Here is a 21,321-nt window from a genome sequence, read left to right on the forward strand (position 1 = left end):
GAATTTCATTATGATGACTGCTATCATACTTTGAAGCATATGTTATAAATAAAAGCCTGAGGAAAAAATGAAAAAGAGAAACAACACTTTGTAAAGTGGTTAAATGATCTTATGGGAAAGCTGTCCTCTAGAGCTGATACCGCACAACTCAGCATGAAAATTAAGCATAAGAAGTATTGCAAACTGTGCAGTAAAGAATGATCTTTATAAATATCAGCAGCCAATACTACCGGTACTCAATATAAATAATTCCAAAATTTCTAAAATTGTTAATACTCACCAACTTATATTGTATTTATCAATAAATCATATTGAAATAAATACCTTCTAAATTAAATATATTATAATTATTTAAAATAGAAGGAAGACCCTGTTCCAGGGAGTGGAACACTTCTACTATGAGGACAGGCTGAGAGAGTGGAGCTGTTCAGTATTTAAAGGGGGGATACAAGAATGAAGAGTACAGATTCTTTAGCAGGGCCTGTGGTGATAAGACAAGGGAAAATGGTTTCAAATTAAGAGAGTGAGTTTTAGACTGGATATAAGGAAAAAGATTTTTTATGATGAGTGGTGAGGCATTGGAAGAGGCTGCTCTGAGATGTGACGAATGCTCCATCCCTGTAGACATTCAGCTCAGGCTTTGAGCAACCTGATGTAGCTTGGATGTCCCTGTTCATTGTAGGGAAGTTGGACTACGTGACCTTTAAGGGTCCCTTCCAACTCAAATGCTTATTTGATTCCACAAAGTAAAGCTAGTTTTCAGATTGTATTCATCACAAATGCAAGAAGGATAATCAAGATTAATAATTATAGGTGTTTTCAAAGAAAATGAATACACAACTAGGTTAAAATGGAATTTTCCACTTGATTTCAGCAAGAGGCATAAAATGTCTTACATGTTCTTTAGCCAGAAAAATCCTTTTGCAAAATTACTTGGCATTATGGTGCATGAAAAGAATGTTCACAGAATCACAGAATCACAGAATCACCCGGGTTGGAAGGGACCCCAAGGATCATGTAGTTCCAACCCCCCTGCCTAGCAGGGCCACCAAACATACATATTCAGATCAGGTTGCCCAGGACCCCGTCCAACCTGGCCTTAAATACGTCCAAGGACGGGGCATCCACAACCTCCCTGGGCAGCCCGTTTCAGGGCCTAACCACTCTCCTAGTAAAGAACTTACCCCTAACATCCAACCTAAATCTTCCCTCCTTCAACTTAAAACCATTTCCCCTAGTCCTGCTGTTGTCAGCCCTTTTGAAGAGTTTACTCCCCTCCTGGGTGTAGGTTCCCTTCAGGTATTGATAGGCTGCAATCAGGTCACCCCGCAGCCTTCTCTTCTCCAGGCTGAACAAGCCCAACTCCCTCAGCCTGTCCTCATAGGGGAGGTGCTCCAGCCCCCTGATCATCTTAGTCGCCCTCCTCTGGACCCTTTCCAAAATCTCTATGTCTTTCTTGTACTGAGGGCTCCACACCTGGACACAGTACTCCAGATGGGGCCTCACAAGAGCCGAGTAGAGAGGGACTCACAAGAGCCGAGTAGAGAGGGACAGAGCCGAGTAGAGAGGGACTGAGCCGAGTAGAGAGGGACGTTGTTGGGATATGAAAAGGAAGGTCTCTTCACTACAGCCCCAGAGCAATAACTCATGACTCAGCTTATTCATTTCATGGAAAAAAACAACCCCAACTATCTAAACAATATTCACACTGTGAAGATTTTTGTCTAAGAATTCTCACTAGCAGTAGACAGGACTCTATAGGATTAAACTCCTATAGGTCTCAGTCCTCAGGTCCATTTTGTGTTTCCTTTATCCCATTAGTATTACTTTCATTTTTTGCATTGAGTCTCTTCATGGCAATCTATATGCATGATCTCAGTTCCACATTATGTTCCAAATTCTTTTCACAGAATCACAGAATTGTAGGGGTTGGAAGGGACCTCCAGAGATCATTGAGTCCAACCCCCCTGCCAAAGCAGGTTCCCTGCATCCAGGTTGCACAGGTAGGCATCAAGGCAGGTCTTGAACATCTCCAGAGAAGGAGACTCCACCACCTCCCTGGGCAGCCTGTTCCAGTGCTCCGTCACCCTCACTGTAAAGAAGTTCTTGCGCATGTTTGTGCGGAACTTCCTATGCTCCAGTTTCTGGCCATTTCCCCTTGTCCTGTCTCCACTCACCACTGAAAACAGTCTGGCCTCGCCATTCTGCCCCCCACACCTTAGATATTTATAGACCTGGATCAGGTCCCCTCTCAGTCTCCTTTTCTCAAGGCTGAACAGACCCAGTTCACTCAGCCTTTCTTCATAAGAGCGATGCTCCTGGCCCTTCACCATCTTCGTGGCCCTCCGCTGGACTCTTTCCAAGAGATCCCTGTCTTTTTTGTACTGGGGAGCCCAGAACTGGACGCAGTACTCCAAATGAGGCCTTACCAGGGCAGAGTAGAGGGGGAGGATCACCTCCCTCAACCTGCTGGCCACGCTCTTTTTAATGCACCCCAGTAAGCCATTGGCCTTTTTGGCCACAAGTGCACACTGCTGGCTCATGGCCAACCTGTCGTCCACCAGGACACCCAGGTCCCTTTCCGCAGAGCTCCCCTCCAGCAGGTCATACCATTTTCCTGTATATACTGTAATACCATTTTCCTATTCTAACTTTCTGTCTCACACTTTGCCACACTGATTTTTCCTTCATCAACTACATTGCTACAATTTACAAAACCAAGGCCTTCAAGGGAGGCTGTGTTATCCTAAGTGATTTAATGAGGTGTGTATAGTTAAAAAATAACATTTACCAAACCTAAACATATGTAAATATCTACACTAACCGAGCAGAAACAATTATCAAAGGAAAATAAATCTGAATATTAAAATGTTACTTCTTGGTGTACCTTTTCTGCTCATAACCTTATTCTGAGCTGAGAAAGCTGAAAAATTATCTGTCAAGTCCAATAGTGCAAAAAACAATCACATGGTAACTAGTTTCACTGCAGTACACTGCAAACCTTTGTTAGTTGGCATAGCCTGAAGGGCGTACCAACATGTACAGAGGCAATTGCCATCATTACTGAAATTCAGATGTAAAAGTTAAGTGAGGTCATTTCCATGAAAACATGGGTCAAGGAGGGGACAAAACATCTAAATTCTGCCTTCAGTAATATTGATATGACCTGCAACTAACTCTATTGGCATCAGGAGGATTTACTTAAGACTTAGAATGGCTTACCTTAAGTGTTATTTTAAACTAGTGCAAGTATGATTTGACTTCTACAAGTTTTATCAAGGCAGAGTTTCTGCATAAAAAGTCAACTTCCAGATTGTAATTGTACTATAACTATTATTGAGTAACCTTTTCAGCTCTAGTTATAAATTACCAGAGTACACAATCTCCTTATTCTGTCAGACAGGAAACAGACACAACAGTATCGAGTGAGTAGATGAGCTATAACAATATCCTATTTTCAAATATCTCAAGAGATTAAAGTTGAATTTTTACAGAAAAAGAGTGAATGAACAATAAAATAAAATCAGCCAATGACAGAATTCAAGTGTAAAGGGTTGAAAAAAGCACTTAAACGCTATATCTATTACTTTATGGTGAGTCTGTACTCATGAACTGATGTGTCAGTATTGTTCGTCTCTTTACACACAGGGATCCTCGCTGCAAAGCTAATAAAGCAGACCTCAGAGTTATTGATTCGGTTATCTGAAGGTAGTTATAGTCTTAAATAGCTTTAATTAGATTTTATATTTTATCTACAAACTGAAACCAAATCATAAAAGTATTTCAAGCCTTTACAACTTCTAAATTCTGGACAGTCTTTCTATTTAAAAAATATTAGAGCTCTGTTTCTGTGCTGCTTTTCTAACAGATGTATTGTTAGTCATAAAAAGAGTATGAAGAAGTACGATTAAATGCTTGTAAACAAGAACAATGTAATGACAAACTGAAAATGCTGATGAAGTTGTACTCTTGGGTTAAATAAATATCTGTACTTTGAACCATATCAGAGCAAAACCAAATTAAGAGTAGCTAGTAGATACCAGTAACAAATGTTTATAAGCAACTTTTTGTAACTTTAAGTCCTTATAGGTAATGAGAATAAAGTAATTATTTGTAAGAATGAACACTGGTAAAATTAAAATATTTTACTAAGACTGCAAAATACAGTATGTATCATCTTAATGTAATGAAAGGAAAAAATAAGTGATAGAAAATCAGTAGATTGTTAGGACTACAAGAATCTGACAAAGACAGAAAGGATGAAGGTGACAGATATGGATTCTCAGAGTGAAATGTTGAATTATAGTAAATTTTGAAAATAAAGGAATATCAAATAATGGTTTGCAGGATAAGCAAAATTAAGCAGGACAAAGAAAGGTACTGTGTAGAGGAGAGAAGGAAAATATTTGAAAGAGGCAGACAAGAAAATATGGAAAAAGTGAAATGTAAGGAATACATGCGAACTATATATTAAAGGATGTAGGATATCTGCAGGCAAGGTGAGAAACACAGAAAGTTTCTTAGAAAGAATATGCGAGAAACAGGCCAGGAAAGCAAAAAGCTCTGTTAAGAAAAAAACACTGATGCTTTTCATAGCAATAATTATTCTAACATATATATTATATAATATATTAAACATAACATATGTTTAACTTGCTAATTTTAAGACAAAGCAAAATGAAAACAAATGGCTTATATGGTGCAGAGACACAAATAACAGCATTCTTACGGCACAGTGACATAGTACACTGTGATATCAATACTTTGCATGATAGTGCACAGCAGATACCCAAATTCAACATGAAGTCATCATACTGTGATTAGTTTACAGCTGTCTGAAACTTGATTTAAAGATGTTCCAGCTCTGAGAATGAGTAGCACTAAACTAATTTGACAAATGATTCTTGTTAGGTATATCCTCTTGTTTGTGTAACTAAATGTTGCACTAAAATGGCCACAGTGCCTCTACTTAAATGAACTGAGGTGATTTCTGGTTTGATAAGATATGTGCAATCAGTCAGAATTTATAAGAAAAAAAAAAACCCTCAACAAGTTTCAACATGAATGCATTGTAAATTGTGAGGTGCCAAATCTTCATTCTCCATTTAAAAATTAGATGTTTTGCTGAAGCCTTCCAGATGGGTATGTATACATGAAAAAAATCAGTTTTAAGAAGAATAAATTACTCAATTTTTGTTCTTACATTACAACACCATAAGCGAATTCATAGGCCAGCATTATACCCATGCAACTTCTTTAAGCATTGCTTCTGAGATTGTCATGATGAAGTATACTCTAAATCATTCTTCTATAACCTATTATCATTGCAATACTTTTGCAGTTCTTATAGCCATCTATACTTGTGGAAGATAAATGATATTTAATTATATTTTTTAACAGAATACAATGTGGCTACAGTTTGAGAAAGTGAGAATAGTTTTCATATTCCAGAGCTGTTTAATGATATATATTGACCAGATTTCTTTCTAAATCTAGAGATCATGACCTGAACACTTGATGCTAATAGACTATTAACTGACAGTCAAATTAATAACAATACTTGTAGGTTCTTACTTTTTTCATTATATAAATCATTTATGCTATAGTCATAGATGTAGTAGAAGTTTAAATTCAGTAAATGTCGCATAAAAAAAAAAAATAATTAAGGTGCACAAGTGCATGGGACCTGCTGGGATCCATCCATGGGTTCTGAGGGAACTGGTGGATGAAGCTGCCATGCCTATATCCATCATATTTGAAAGGTAGTGGCAGTCTGGAGAATTTTATACTGACTGGAAAAGGGGAAACATAACCTACATTTTCAAGAAGGGAAAAAAGGAAGATGAAGGGAATAACAGGACACATCAGTCTTACTTCTGTGCCTGGCCTTCTGTCTCATTTCAACCTCATATGAAGTTCAACAAGGCCAAGTGCAAGGTCCTGCACCTGTGTCAGGGCAATCCCAAGCACAAATACAGGCTGGGTGGTTAATGGCTTGACAGCTGCCTTAAGAAGAAGGATTTGAAGGTGTCGGTTGATGAAACTCAACATGAGCTGCCAATGTGCACTGGCAGACCATAAGGACAACTGTATCCTGGGCTGCATCAAGAGAAGAGTGACATGCAGGTGAAGGGAGGTGACTCTGCCCCTCTACTCTGCTCCTGTAATATTCCACCTGGAGTACTGCTTTCAGTTCTGGGGCTCTCAATACAAGAATGACATTGAGGTATTGGACTAAGTCCAGAGGAGGGCCATGAAGGTGATCAGAGGGCAGGAGCACCTATCCTATGGGCAGAGGCTGAGAGAGTTGAGGCTCTTCAGTCTGGAGAAGAGAAGGCTCCAGGGATACCTCATAGTGAACTTCCAATACTTGAAGGGAGCCTACAGGAAAGCTGGGGATGGACTTTTTAGAAGGGCATGTAATGACAGGACAACATAAAGTGAGTTTAAACTGGAAGAGGGCAGATTTAGACTACATCTCTGGAAGAAATTTTTTACTGTGAGAGTGTTGAGACAATGGAACAAGTTTCTCAGAAAGGTTGTGAATGCCCCTACCTTGGAGGCATTTAAAACTAGGCTGAATGGGGCTTTGAGCAACCTGGTCCAGTGGAAGGTATTTCTGCCTATAGGGGGGGGTTGGAACTTCATAATTTTAAGGGTCTCTTCCAACCCAAACCATTCTATGATTCTATACCCTGCTAAAATATGATAGATTTAGACATCTTTTACTTTTTTCATCACTGACATTTGTAAAGCTATGCCACATATGGCAGACCTTAAGTCTTGGACATCTACTATAAGAACTGGCAATCATTTTTAAAATACTCAACTTTTAATCATTTTCTTCCCCAGAGTTTTTTTTTTCCTTAGAGGATAAAGAATAAAGAGCTTGCTGTTTTACGTTTGTCTAGTTTTTCTGTTAATCTGTAAATTTTGGACTCAGATTCACATAGATGAATACAGTAGACTTCAATATGTTCTTTTATTTTTTCATTATAATAGAAAATTTCACTTTTCTTTCAAATGCCCCTCTCTGATGTACCCAAAGACTAAAACATGAGAGATGGAATTTCCAGAATGCATGGAAAAAGAAATTTTGCAAAGTTTTCCTTCAGGTGGAAGTTCAAATTACCACAACTATTCAGAGTTTTCATTCCAAGAAGACTCTGATGAAATAAAATTTAAAATTGAGTTTAAAAATATAAAAATATTTATTACAAAGTGAGCATTTACGTGGTAAAATTCCTTACTATAGGCAATTATAGAAGTCTAGAAAACAGGACAAAAATAAAATTCTGAACATTTGCATGTGTAATGAGCACTATAAAAGATGCCAAAATAAATACTTTGAGTCACTAACTCTTGTGCTTCAGGATTCAGGTAATTTTAACAAATTACTACGAAGGAATTATTCTCTTATTTATTCTTAAAAGCCATGGTGGAGTGACTAGGTGTAGAATACAAGTTAGAAAGAGTAAACTGATTACTCGTGGCTCATTGTCAGTATTAGTTTTCCTACTGCCTCCAGATTACTACAGATAACAATTATACGTGAAATCCAAAGATTCTTCATATATTTGTAACACAGTGCAGTGAAGGCCAAATTTAGACCCTGATTAACTTGTATAGTAACCTACAGACTTTTTCTTTTTTTTTAATGATATTCAAAATATTGATTTCTTATCAATCTATCTAGATACCTGAAGAGAGGATGCAATGGAGGCAGAACCATGCCCTTTTCAGTGATATCCAGTGACAGAACAAGAGACAATGGACACAAATTGTAACACGGGATGGAGTTTATTGTGCAGGTTATGGAGCATTGGAGCAGGTTGCCCAGGATAGTTGTGAAGTCTCTCTCCTGGGTGATCTTTGAAAGCCTTCTTCCTACACAACTTGCTCTATATTTCCCCACTAGAGCAGATGGGAAGGATCACATGACCTCAAGAGGTCCCTTCCTAACTTAATTATTCTTTGCTTCTGTGATTCTATGATTCCCTAGTAGGGAATTTATGCACCAGATGGATCAAAATTTCATTTGTTGTTCTGTGTCCAACACTGACATCCATAAGGCTACTGTATTTTTATTTATTTAAATCAGTGAGTGTTAGTGTTGGAAGTGTTAACTTCCTAATGACATTGAGAAACATTATAAATATATATTGCCTCTGCTCATTACAGTACTCATAAATGAGATTTATTTATTTTTCATATTCTTAATATTTATTATTTTAACAAGTATACTGTATAATTCGATACTTTCTGTTACTTTGATTTTTTTTTGTTTTGTTTTTTGTTTTTTGTTTTTCCCCTAAGGTTTTTATTCTTATTCTTGAAGTAACTTGGTTTTGCTTCAGGGAGCCAAATTTCATGAATCATTGAGAAAAAGGGCAACCTGGCAGAACTTTCTAACCCCAGAAGTCTGGTTTGCTTAAAATTAATGAATAAATGGATTTGCAATTAGGCTTTTTCCTCTTTTTCTTTTTCTTTTTTTCTTCTCCCTCTGCTACACAACTCTTTGCCCTGTGAAAATCTTGTTGAACAGACTTATTCCTAGGTTAAACATTTTGTTCAAATAACTTTACATAACAATTTAGAACAGCTGTCCAATTGTTGATTTTTCTTGACCATGTATCCACTTCTCTTCTTCAGTGATACAGAATGGGATACTTTTCTTGAACTGCACTGAATATAACACAAATTAAAATACATTTTATCAGTGTTGAGCCATAGTTCTATCAGGAGGCAGCAGTGCTCTATACCACTACTATTTTTTTTTTACTAAACAGTGCAAAATATTGTGCCATTAAAAAATAATGTTGTAAATACTACATCTCAAGCTTCAGAGACAGAACAAACGTATGAAGATTACCAGGTGCAAATTCTTCAAGTCTACCACTGAATTTTCTAATATCTTTGAGAAGTTCTTATCTGTATAATCAAGACCTCAAACCTAGCTGCAGTAAGTAAAGATCTAAACCTCAGTCATTGACACTGCTATTTTCAATACCAAGCGGCTGTTAATAAAATTGTTGAATATAAATATTGCCCCCTCTGTACCCAATGTCATCAAATCTGAGGTAGCCAAAAAGAAACTGTTTATAACTGTAAATCTAAATTCTCTGCAGTTAAACTAGTAACATATTAGTTTCAAACTATGACCTTGAATACCCAAGATCTTATATATCATACACAAGCATTGTTAAAGTAATTAAGACAATTTTCTTTCTCATATAAACCATTCCAATTTAATATATAAGCTGTTTTATTCTGACCATGTTTAATAACTGTCAATGATGTAGAATAAAATGAAAATCTGGCCACATACTGGAAGAAGCTTAATATTAAGACAAAACTGGTACGAAAAAAAAAAAGCCTTGAGTGAAAACAAGAAATTTGTTGCTTTAGCTCTTATTAAAACAGATAAAATACCTAAGGCTGATCATTTTTGACAGTTTAAGTCAAGAATCTAAAATGTTCATATTTTTGGAGCTACATGACCAAGAAAGATAAAATGAAAGTAATTATACTCCTCTGCCAAAATTTTGGTAGTAAATTTCCAACAATGTTTGCATAAGTACATTTGTTTAAATATTTTAATATTCACTTTATAAACAAAAAAGAAATAAAGTTTTAATACAGATATCTATATTTCCCCTGAAAACACAAAGTTGAATAGATTGATTTTCCTAGATTAAGCAACTGAAGCACTATAATCAAGTATATTGAAAATGCTGTTGCTAGGTAAGAACCTTAATTCATTTACAATTGCTCTACTTGTTCTCCAGAAATAGCACAAATAAACAGCAATGATGGTTTACTTTGGGTAACACTTTGGGATACATGCAGAGACTTGGTGCTATTATCATTTGGTGCTGTATGTGACCCTGTGTCAATTTTAGTGCAGTTTCATAGTGAACTACTGCAAATGAAAGTCAGAGGATTGTCATTAAAGAAATGTACTGGCAGTAACTAATTTTAACTAAAAATCTATTTTATTTTATTTTGTTTTATTTTGTTTTGTTTTATTTTATTTGTACATGCAAAGATATTTGGAGCTAGAATTACAGTGGATTTTAGTATTTATTTAATTTAGTTGTAAAGTTCTCCTTACCTTCAATTGCTGAGAGTAGAACACGAGAATGGTCATATGCAATTACATTTGCATATCTATTCTTTGGTTTGTTTACTTCCAGGTTAGAGTGTTCCCATGTAAACTGTTGACCGGGATCAATAGACTTAAAAAGAGAAAAAGAGAGGAAGAACAGAAATTTTTATATAAACACTACATACCTGTATTTATGAAGTTTACAAACGATATGCCCCAATCACTTTACCATGAAAACATTTTGACTTTGAAAGAAAATTATTACTTTGGCACGTCTAGTAGCATATCGTACAGCATTTAGATTTTATGCATCTGAAATTCTCATCACAAATTTTAATTATAAGCTCTTCAAATCCAAGGTAACTGCCTTCTCTTCAGAAAGTCAAGGGTACACTATCCATCACTTTTTTTTCATTGCTTTGCAAGTGAGCAATATAACACGGAATGAAAAAAATGTCAGAAATCCTAAAAACACCAGGAAGAAGGTGGATAAATATTTTTAAATTGATCTATTACAAAAGGTACATGTTCAAACAACTCAGTATCCTGCTTACTAAATAAAAAGTGATAAATTTTTCCAAAAGTAAAAAATCTTGTTTCTGACAAATTTTTCTTTTTTCTTTTATTATTATTGTTATTTTTCATTTTGGCTCTAGACCAACACTTCATATCATTACCAATCAGGGAGCAAGGGAAAGTGTAATGACTGTTGATTTTCTATTTTCTTGTCCTATCTATATCTTCCCATTTAAAAGGCTGGTTTCCATCTTCTTTATAAATTTTTCTTAAAAAAATGAGAGGCCACAATGAAATCTCTCTGAAGGCTTCTCTTCTCCAGGCTAAACAAAATCAGCTCCCTCCACCTTTCTTCATAAGAGAGGTGTTTCAGTCTTCTGATCATTTTCATGGCCCTTCTCTGGACCCACTCTAGCAACTGTATTCTTTCTTGTGCTGGGAGCCCCAAACCCAGAAATGGTACTCCAGGTAGGGCCTCTTGAGGGCAGAGGAGAGTGAGACAACCACTTTGGTCACTCCGCTGGCCACACTTCTTTTGGTGCAGCTCAAGGTGCAGCTAGTTTTCTGGGATGCAAGCACTCACTGCAGGCTCATGTCAAGGTTTTCATCTGTCAGGATCCCCATGTCTTTCTGTGCATGACTTCTCTCAATGAATTTTTCTCTCAATCTGTACACATATCTGGGATAGCCCTGACTGAAGTACAGCACCTTTGGCCTCAACAGGTTTATGTGTACTGAAGTTTTTACTCTATTCCTTGATGCTTCACTAGGAGAACTCAGTGCTGTACTGTTTTCTCAAAGATTGATGTATATACATATTTGTGCAAATGCTAAATAAATGGTAGATGGTACATGCTTATGTCTACCATGTTACTGGCTGTATAAAAAGTCACTTTACATTGAGAAGTCATAATGAATCAAATATTTTTTTACTTTCTGTATCATCAGAGACTTTAGAAGTGTTTCATCAACATATATGCATGATTCTTAAGAATCTATATATCTTATATTTTTTCAGTTTTGTGAGAATGATGTTGCTTCTTTCTTGAGATTACTTCGAAAAGTCCTATTTTCTGAATGCCTGACACAAAGGTCACAGAGTCCCTGTGCAAACATTAAAGAAAGATTGGAAAGATTTTGAAGGGATCAGGCCTGCAGGCAGTGTTCTCTTCCGTATTCCCTGTTATGAAATGGGAAAAAAGAAGAAGGAAGCAAACAAATCAGGTGAATTATTTGATGTATGGATGAATGGATGTCTGGATGGTATGGATCACGACTTTGGGTTCTATGATCTCTGATGCAACTTTGAGAGATAGGACATGCTGACACAAGATAGGATGCAACTATGCAACTGACTGGGTGAGGCAACAATCTTCCGGGAAGCAAGCTGGCTGGATTGATTAACAAAGCTTTAAACTAGATGTGAAGGAATAAAGAGATAGACTTTCTAGACTTTGCCACTCAAAGAGGCAAAGAAGAATCAGGGAACAGAGCCACTTCAAGACATAACAGGGAATAAGAAATGAGGGAGGGTCCCTCCAAGAAGGTATCACGGTTGGTAGCTCAGCTGAGTGTCTCTACACTAATGCATACATCATGGGAAATAAAGAGACGGAAACAGTAGTGCAATTAGAAATGATGATCAAATCATGATCACAGAAACATGTTGGAATGAATTGAACAAATGGAATACTACAACACTACAGTTGAGGCTTAATGGTTTTTAGAAGATATAGGCAGGGTAGGAGAAGTGGGAAAGTTGCCCCCTATGTAAAGACAAGAAAGACACAGGACTGCTGGGAGGGGGTCCAGAGGAGGACCATGAAGATGATCAGTGGGCTGGAGCACCCCTCTTATAAAGAAAGGCTGAGGGAGGGTCCTTTCCAATCCAAGCCATTCAACAATTCTGTGTTTCTATGAATATAGAAACTTGTTCAGGATATTCATTGGCTATATTTTCAATATTTTACATAGTTACATGTGTTTTATTCAGAGGTCTAGTAATAATGAAGAAGATAGTAATTCCAAAATAAATGAAAGATATTCAAAATATTTTAAAAGAACTGTACATAAGCAGGTTTTTTTTGTTTGTTTTTTGTTTGTTTTGTTTTTAAATAAAGCAATTACTTGACCCAGAATAAATCACATCTAGGCCAAGCATTACTACTTTTTTTTGAGAGGTACATACACAAATACACTGTTTACATGCATCCCCAGCAAGAAGTAATGCTGATGTGCATTTCTTGTGTTTTGAACAGAAGGATATACTATACCTGATCTTCACTGTTTTTACTAAAGTAAATTTATATATGATGAATACTTTACAATTTTTTTAATAATTGTTTACACTTAGAAAATCATGTTCTAAATAGATTTTTGCCCATTATCTGAAAGAACATCAGATCTGTATTACACTTATAGTTAATATGTAGCTTAATATATAGTTAATATATAAATAACTAATAGTTACCTATGTTTGTTTGTAATTTATTAATAATACTTTGTATTTAAAGCTTAAACTTATCTGCTCTGTATTCTTCTTCTATTTTTCAGTCCTTAATATTTAGGTGATCTAAAGCATGTTTTCCATTCCTTGAAAAAAATCAAACAGTATCTTTCTTTGTCAACTATTTATAGAAGTAGATGAGGATGTTTAAAACACAGCAGCATACTATATGCCACACTTACGTCTTTGTGTGATGTATAGTGAGATGGTGTATCTCAATGATTGAGTCCTGCATGCAGACATAGTTAGCATAAATTACATCAAAATGGAGCAAATGGGCCTGCAGTTTAATCTTTCCTCCTTTTCTCACCAATCCAAACCGCTTTGTGGCCTAACAACTGTCCCAATAAATGCTTTTTTTTTTTTTTTTTTGGCAAAAGAATGTCAATCTATATTTCCTCAGATTTAATAGCCATACAGGAACAAAGAGTAGAACGGTATTGGCAGACACACTTCAGAAGTGTGAAAAACTGATAACTCATGAATAACAAGTCTGTACTAACAGTTTTAATGAGTGGTTTAATGGTTTAATGGATGGCACTTTAATAGGATTTCTAGTATATTCATTCTGAAAGCTTGTCTTCAATAAAGCTGTCATTAACAAAGAACCAGATTTCTTCCTAATATAAGTGTGGAGTATGTGTGCTTTGTGCAAAGGAAATAAAGATATCCATAATACTGTTATTACCCTCCCATGCTTTGACTAATCTTTCAGCTGTTCTAAACGGTTGGCTGCAGAGAGAAAAAAAACAAACAAACAAACAAAAAAACCAACTCTAACTAGGAAAATACTTGAGAAATATGTATATGATGCATCCTACACAAAATAGTTCCTTTACTATGAGTCATGGTAACAAGAAAGTGTTTCTGAAAGAATTCTGAAGGACTCACCACACTAATCTCTACATCTGCTCACTATGAACTTTTCCTTCAAGCAAATGTTCCTTGCTAACATTGTGAGTCACCTGAGAGTATATACTGATGCAATACTGAGAAAGGAAGGAGAACAATAAACTTCCTGGTGTAAGATGCTTGCTGTCATGGAAAAATGCTCTAGTAAGGGTTGCTACACCAACAAATGAAGAGCCAGCAGGTTTGAGTTTGTGTGTAGGGGACACTGCTAGTTACTACAGAAGTTTCACAAACCCAACCACCTATAAACAGAACATTTTCACCTTCTTTTATCTGTGTCAGCAACTGCACTAAGAATTTCATATAGCTAATAAATCTATAAGAAGATAGTATTATATTATGCAGGAAACTAGTTAAAAGAATGAGAATTCCACACTGCATTACAAAGACATAATGCTTGAACATTAATACAACCTCATGTGAACATGCCCACGGAATTATATTTTGCTTCTAAGGTAGAGTTTTTCACAGCATACAGTAAAGGCTGCCATTCTCAAGGGATATAGGGGACAAATCCATATTTTTTCCATGAAAACTTTGTTGGTGTTCACATATGGGTTTTCATTTTGGTCCTAGAAATTGAATTGAAAATGCATGGAGATTTCCTGTTGAATCTCAGTGAAAAATGGCAAACTGTTCAAAAGCAGACATAAACACAGAATCACAGAATCACAGAAACACCAATGTTGTAAAAGACCTAAAAGATCATCCAGTCCAATCATTCACCTATCATCAATAGTTCTCACTGAACCATGTCCCTCAACACAACATCCGAACGTTCCTTGAACACCTCCAGGGTTGGTGACTCCACCACTTCCCTGGGCAGCCCATTCCACTGCCTGACCACTCTTTCAGAGAAGTAGTATTTCCTAATGTCCAGCCTAAATCTGCCCTGGTGCAGCTTGAACCACACCTAAAGCTTTTGCCAGTTCCTCTTGAGAACAAAGATATTTCCTCTTATATCATATCAAGCAATAATCCTATGACAAAATGAGATTTGCATAAAGCCATTTTCCAATGGCATCTAAGAAGGTACATTTATATGTTACTGAAGTGCACTTAAGGAGGAAAATTTACTTTGAAGGTGAATTTCTGTTACATAAGTGCTATAGAAAAAGTTTTTCCGAACTCATTTTGTATTTGTCTTCCACCTTAAGATGAAATTCATTTATTTTCCATCTATGATTAAAATCCTCTGCGAGTGATATCATAACCATTTATGTTAGAAATAATTAAGTGTTGAAAACAGAGGATTATATTCCACTTCAAGCAGGAAAAAAGTGCTAGGAGCAGATGAAGAATGAAAAGAACAGCTTAGTTTCAATATTCCTGTTATTAAAGCATCCTCTTGTTTTGTTTTGGAAGAGTATGTGAAATAAAGCAATTCTTTATAACTTTTTAACAGTCTCACAGTGAACATTGGTGCTGCTTTAAGTTTTCAGCATGTTTTTAAAATGCTGTCAACATTGCTTTTGTGTGTGTGTGTGAAAGGAATAAATAAGACTTGTTCCATGCAGCTTAAGAAACTATCTTAAAAGCCTTCTCCACTGGTTTCTTCTTTTCCCTGCATAAACACTCTAAAAAACGCAGATGAATCTTTAAAAAAACAAAAACAAACAACAACCTTATAAAACTAAGATTTACATATAACAATCTCTATATACTATATTCTTGAATGATTTTTCTTACTGAAATGGACTATGTTTCTTTCCCTTCATATACCTGTGGTTTTGGTTGGGTAAAATAAAGCTGAAATTTATTATAATACATGGATTTTAAAACAATCTCCATGGAATTTCTTGGCAAATAGCATTAGCTATCAGTCCAAAACCTAGCATTACAGTATATTAACATCAGCTTTCTTGTATCAGAATATTCTTTTAATTATATAAGCATAAATAAACGGTCCTAGTCCAAAGAGGCATTCACAGCACAAAGTAAGATTATAATACATTACTATTAATCTTGACTACTGCCATTTCAGATTCTTGCACTGTGTCTTCAAAATTGTCACTCTTAACTATCTTACTGGCTCAGAGACTATTGTAGCTGGAAATTTTGTAGCATCTAAAACCTCTGTGAAAGCAACAACATATGTGGTATTAATAAAAAGGCAAAAACTGTTAAAAGTTTATTGACTACACTAATTGTTTCTTTGTAAATGGAACACATCCTATGAAAGTACAAATGTAGAATATCAATAAATGCTGTTTTGAATTTTAGAAAAACAAACAAACAAACAAACAAAAACTACTGAGGAAGCTACTGTAATAACAGATGAGACAGATTTTTTTTTTTTTTTTTCCTGAGAGTGAATTCATGTTTGCGTATAGGTCAGTATTATCTGTAATGATATGGAAGTTAAGTGCACCTGTATCTGGTACAGATTCATTCAGTAGGCTATCTGATCTTCATAGATTTTTAAAGTGTTTTATACCAATAAGCCTTATAATTGCTTTTTCCATAGAAAACACACCATGTGTTAGTAATGTCCAGGGTTTATCTTGTTGAAGCTTGAGATATAAAAAGAAATGTAGTACATTCAGTAAATTGTTTTCTCATCAGAGATCCTTCCAACTGATATTGAAAAGTGACAGTAAAACTAACTAGCATGGCACCGTTCAGCAGAATCAAAATACACCTTTAGTTTTTCCAGTAATCAGTGTTAAAGACTGATAATATACAGCTTATCTTATTAAATAACCAGCATACATACATACAGACATACTCTAAAAATCATGAACACACTCTAAATAACATGCAAAGGCCAATATTGCAACCTTTGTGTTACTATGACAGATCCTCTCACACACACACACACATACACACGAAAAAAAAAAAAAAGTATGATTCTGAATGTAATCTCTTAAGGGTGTAAAGCAATGAATGACAGCAGATCTCAGATGACAAGTACGAAACTACACAAGACACAGGAATCTGCTTTGGAGGAATAGATTTTCTGTTCTATGTGACAGGAGGAAATTACTTTAGTAGTCTAATACACATATTGCATAAAAATAGTCAGCATCTTAATATTCTGATTCAGTCCTATCTCCATGACCATTCTTTATTTTTAAATTCTAAAGCTTAAGAATAAGATATGATATATAAAGGTGAGTCTCTTGAATATGTCTTTCCGCTCAGCAGCTGTGAACTCCATATGGAGCCTTGAACTGCATTAAAATCCCACTGAAACTGCCAGAGCCAGAAGAAGCTTAATAATAATATGTTTCAGTCAGAAAACTTCTATTTCAGATAAAGAATACAAAATAAATATATGACGTAAATGATATGTTGTGGTAACAAGGTAAACCAACTTTTTTTCCAAGGCTAGAATATTGCAAGTTAACACTAAAGTGTTATTTACTAAAGTAGGATTATAGAAAATTTACTTATAAGTAGAAGTGAACTTTATTGAGAAGAACTACAACCACTTGATTAAAAAGATTAATTATAGGTTTATTTAAATTTTGCAATAGTTGTAACCTTATGGCTTCTCCTCTATCCTACCAGGAAAGCTGGTATTCAAGGTAAAGTTATGAGAGAATTACAAGAATAGATATCTACACTGTTCTCTTTATCTTCCCTTCTAAGAGCTGGGGTAGGAGGAGAGTGAAGAAGACACTATTAAATAGTTTCTTAATACATGTAGAAGAATGAACTCCTTCAATCAATTGCATCAAAACTGTCAAATCGTCTACATTAGATAAGACATTATTTTACCACATTATTTTCTGAAATTCTACTCTCCTCCTCTCTTCCGCTCTCCTCCTCTCTCCTCCTCCTCTCCTCTCCTTCATTCTTTTCCTCTTCTTTTCTCTTCTTTTTCCTTTTTTTTTTTGTTTGAGAAAAAAAAGCCTATACTATCTTATAATGTACAGCCACTTTGTTTTCTGTAATACATATTTTACCAACTTGTCATATTAACCCCATGTATTCCTTTCAAAACCAAGGTGCACATGTGTGTAATTTTCACATTTGTCTAATGGACATTTTACATTCTTTCTCAACTAGATTTCAAGTAGCACAAAAAGGAACATATGAATCCTCTTGCTCACAAAAGAAAAACACTGTTGAGGAAAAACAAAAACAAAGAAGATAAAACCCAGCTTTTCAAAAGCTTTCTATCTGTTAAATGAAGATCTGTGAGTTGAATTTAGGAATGTTTTAAGAAAATAGTCCTGTCTCCTCTCATGACCTAGGCCTCCAAAGGTGGCCTGGGAGAGGAGACAATATGTAGATGGGCGCCTTTTGGGAAAGAAGTAGTCAAAGTAGTGAAGAGAGAGGTTGCTTTTGGTCAGTTTGAAGAAAAACACCTGGGAACAGGTGTTGAGGGAATACTCTTGCAGAAGACAATGTGTACAAATAACATGAAAAGATGCATACAGGTTATGGGACAAGTAATACTTTCTAAGTAGTAACTAAAGTAAGATAAGAAAAAAAAAAATTAAAACACTGTTTTGTTTGTAATGGAACCAGCCAAACAAGCTGTGGTTGAAAAGTGAATGTGTATCAGGAAATTGTATGTTTATTTTTTTATGTTATGATATTACAGAATTTTCATGGCATCTGTTGACCACTATCAGTCTATTTTATAAGAATTTCATAAATGCAGTGCAAGAAATTTCTTAATAAAAATAATAGAAATAATGGAGTGTGAGGAGAAAAAGGCAGTTATATATACATACACATATACATATGTGACCGCTGATGAAAAATGTTTGTATCTCCAAAGAAGAAGTAAACGTAGTATTTTCTTACAAGCAATAAAAATCAGTAGTTTCCTGCAACATTTTACCTTTGCCTTTAACTCAAGAAGACAAAGCATCTCTCTTTTCCATTTTGTGTTACCAGTTCAAACATAATCTGAAGTGACAATAACTGAACTGTTACCATCTGTACCCATCTTTGCTTTGATAGTTACTCTTAAGAGACATCAGTGAGAACTGCTGCTGAAAGGCAAGATCCCAACCCCCAATAACAAATGTTCCCACCAGTTCCCTTGTGCTGGCACTAGAGCTCACGCAACCATGTGGTGAGCTAGCTTAGGGAACTGATCCAACTGAAAATAGCAAAGAAAAATAAAACAATTAGTTTTCATCTAAATCTATTTCCTGAGACAATCCTTGAACAGCTGCACGTGTGTTTGTGCCAGTATTGGCACAAGAGAAACAACAGGAATGCACAGCCAAGACAGGGAAATGACCTACGCTGATCACCAAACTGCAGCCTTAGAATACTGCCTACGCTAGACCATGAAATCAAATAGCAGAGCATTTCAGCAATTCTGTTTTAAAATGGGTGAGCTCTGGACTAGTTAGAAACAAAGTGTCATTTCTAAAGTTGAGATTTTAAAGGTAATTTTTGACTATTCCTTGGGCAAACCTACGTAAGCAAAGCTTGATGCTGACCTATATTTGGTCACATTTTAATCCTTAATGTCTGATTACTCTGCCCCAAATGACTTATTTTGTAAAAAAGCATTGTAAAATGAAATATAGGATGTATATGGGCTGTTTATATAGTAAACAGTTCTGACAGTATTGATACCAAGTATTCAATGATTTAGCACACCTTCACAACACTAGCTGTAAATGGTTAAGATTACATTCTCAAGATTATTTTTATGATTTAATAGGTAAAGAAAGGAAATTATACTACATTGTATCAATTGTAATGACATTCATTGTTTGTTTCCTACACAGCTAATCCAAGGACTAATTCTGTAGTACTGAAATGACTGGCAAATTCATACTAAATACTAATTGTTTTTTTTTCTCACGTTGAACATCATTACACAAATTTCCCTGTCTGATCCTTTGTCTATATTTAAGAATTTTTTTTCATGTAGAAATGTAAAAAGACACTCTCACATTTTTTTACTGCAACAATAAACAAGATCCCTGAGATGTTCTTCAAAAGAATTTATTTCTATTATTTGTAGAGACTACACAGACCTTTTGATATCTAATGAGATTATTTTTCTGAACAATCCTAACTCTGATCACTGTTTAACTAAATAATCATCAGTTATGTTTCTGTATTACAATAATAGGTATTCTTCTTAAACAATTCCCATCACGACTCTAAATACATCACACATTTAAAGGATCTCACTGTCGAGCAGCCACATGTATCAGGCAAGTGCTAATTCTTTAATCCATGAAAAATTAACATAGTGGACTGTAATTTCTTCTTTGTGGACTATATGATCCTGTTAACAACATAGTGGATAATTTTTTAATAACCCAAGGAACTTTTAACTGCAGAGTAGATGGATGGTGGTGCATTAAAACGAAAAGTGCTGTATCATTCAAACACTGCTTCAAGTATGTGCAGACAGAATCTGCTCGACACATATCTTTACAAAAAGATTGTTAGAAGGAGCCACCTCACTGATGTAGTTATCTTACACAGTAGACTTGCTTTACCATGGCTTTATCGTACAAAAATAGCATCACCATGGTGGTTACATATCAGGGATAAGCCTAGAGGAAAAAGCAAACAAACAAACAAACAAAAAAAACACCATGATATTTTTGATAATTTGAGAAGCAAAAAATAAATTACCTCATATTCCTGTGAGAACTTCAAATTGTCATTTGCTTTCAATCTTTCAATATGATCTGCAAGTTCCAAGATAGGTATTGGGGGGTGACTGGCCATACCTGTTGGAAAAGAAAGAAGAACCAAATTTAAAATAAACTACAGTGATGACAGCACTGAAGAAATAAAACAATGTTGTAATTATAATGGCTAGAAATGTATAAATAGTAAAGATGTCATAGTGAGAGGAGCAGGCAAATAGTTTGGTTACTCAAAGCACAACATGCTCTGGATAGATGAGCTCTGAAGCCAAATTAAAAGAAGTCACCAAGCATATTTCCAAAGCTAACATTCCTAGTGTAAAGGAAAAAATTTACTGTGAGATGAGTCAATGAGGTTATCTAGGCATGGAAAAATGAAACAGTTAGATCTGATGTCGATCTCTGCTTTGAGTAATGACTCTTAACGTCATTTCAAACTTCTTCTCCTGCACTATATGAAATGGAAACTGCATTGAATTAGATGAGGGAAGATGAACTGGGAAACAGACACTGAAAGAGCCCTAAAGGGGAAAGAGTAGTATTTTGACAGAAAGCAAAGTGACTTATGCATAATCAAGAAAAATGAACTTGAAGGATGAAGGTTACCAAGGTAACCGCAGACACCTGAACCTGCAAAGGAAATGGTACAAAACAAAGAAACCTAGAACCAACAGAAAACTAACTTATAAAAA

At 35.4% G+C, this 21,321-nt stretch overlaps 1 protein-coding gene across 14 annotated transcripts in view; it reads right to left on the reverse strand.

Moving 5' to 3' along the window:
- PTPRD (protein tyrosine phosphatase receptor type D) overlaps nucleotides 1–21,321 on the reverse strand; it is a 1,217,200-nt gene that overhangs the window by 58,777 nt on the left and 1,137,102 nt on the right. For all 14 annotated transcript variants that reach the window (XM_048930990.1, XM_048930989.1, XM_048930988.1 and 11 more), the window contains 2 exons: nucleotides 20,613–20,710; nucleotides 10,115–10,238 (listed from right to left, as the gene is read on the reverse strand). In XM_048930990.1, coding sequence (XP_048786947.1) covers nucleotides 10,115–10,238; nucleotides 20,613–20,710 — 222 coding nt within the window. The remainder of the gene's footprint in view (nucleotides 1–10,114; nucleotides 10,239–20,612; nucleotides 20,711–21,321) is intronic.

Source organism: Lagopus muta, chromosome Z (assembly GCF_023343835.1).
Source record: "Lagopus muta isolate bLagMut1 chromosome Z, bLagMut1 primary, whole genome shotgun sequence".
Lineage (NCBI taxonomy): Eukaryota > Metazoa > Chordata > Aves > Galliformes > Phasianidae > Lagopus > Lagopus muta.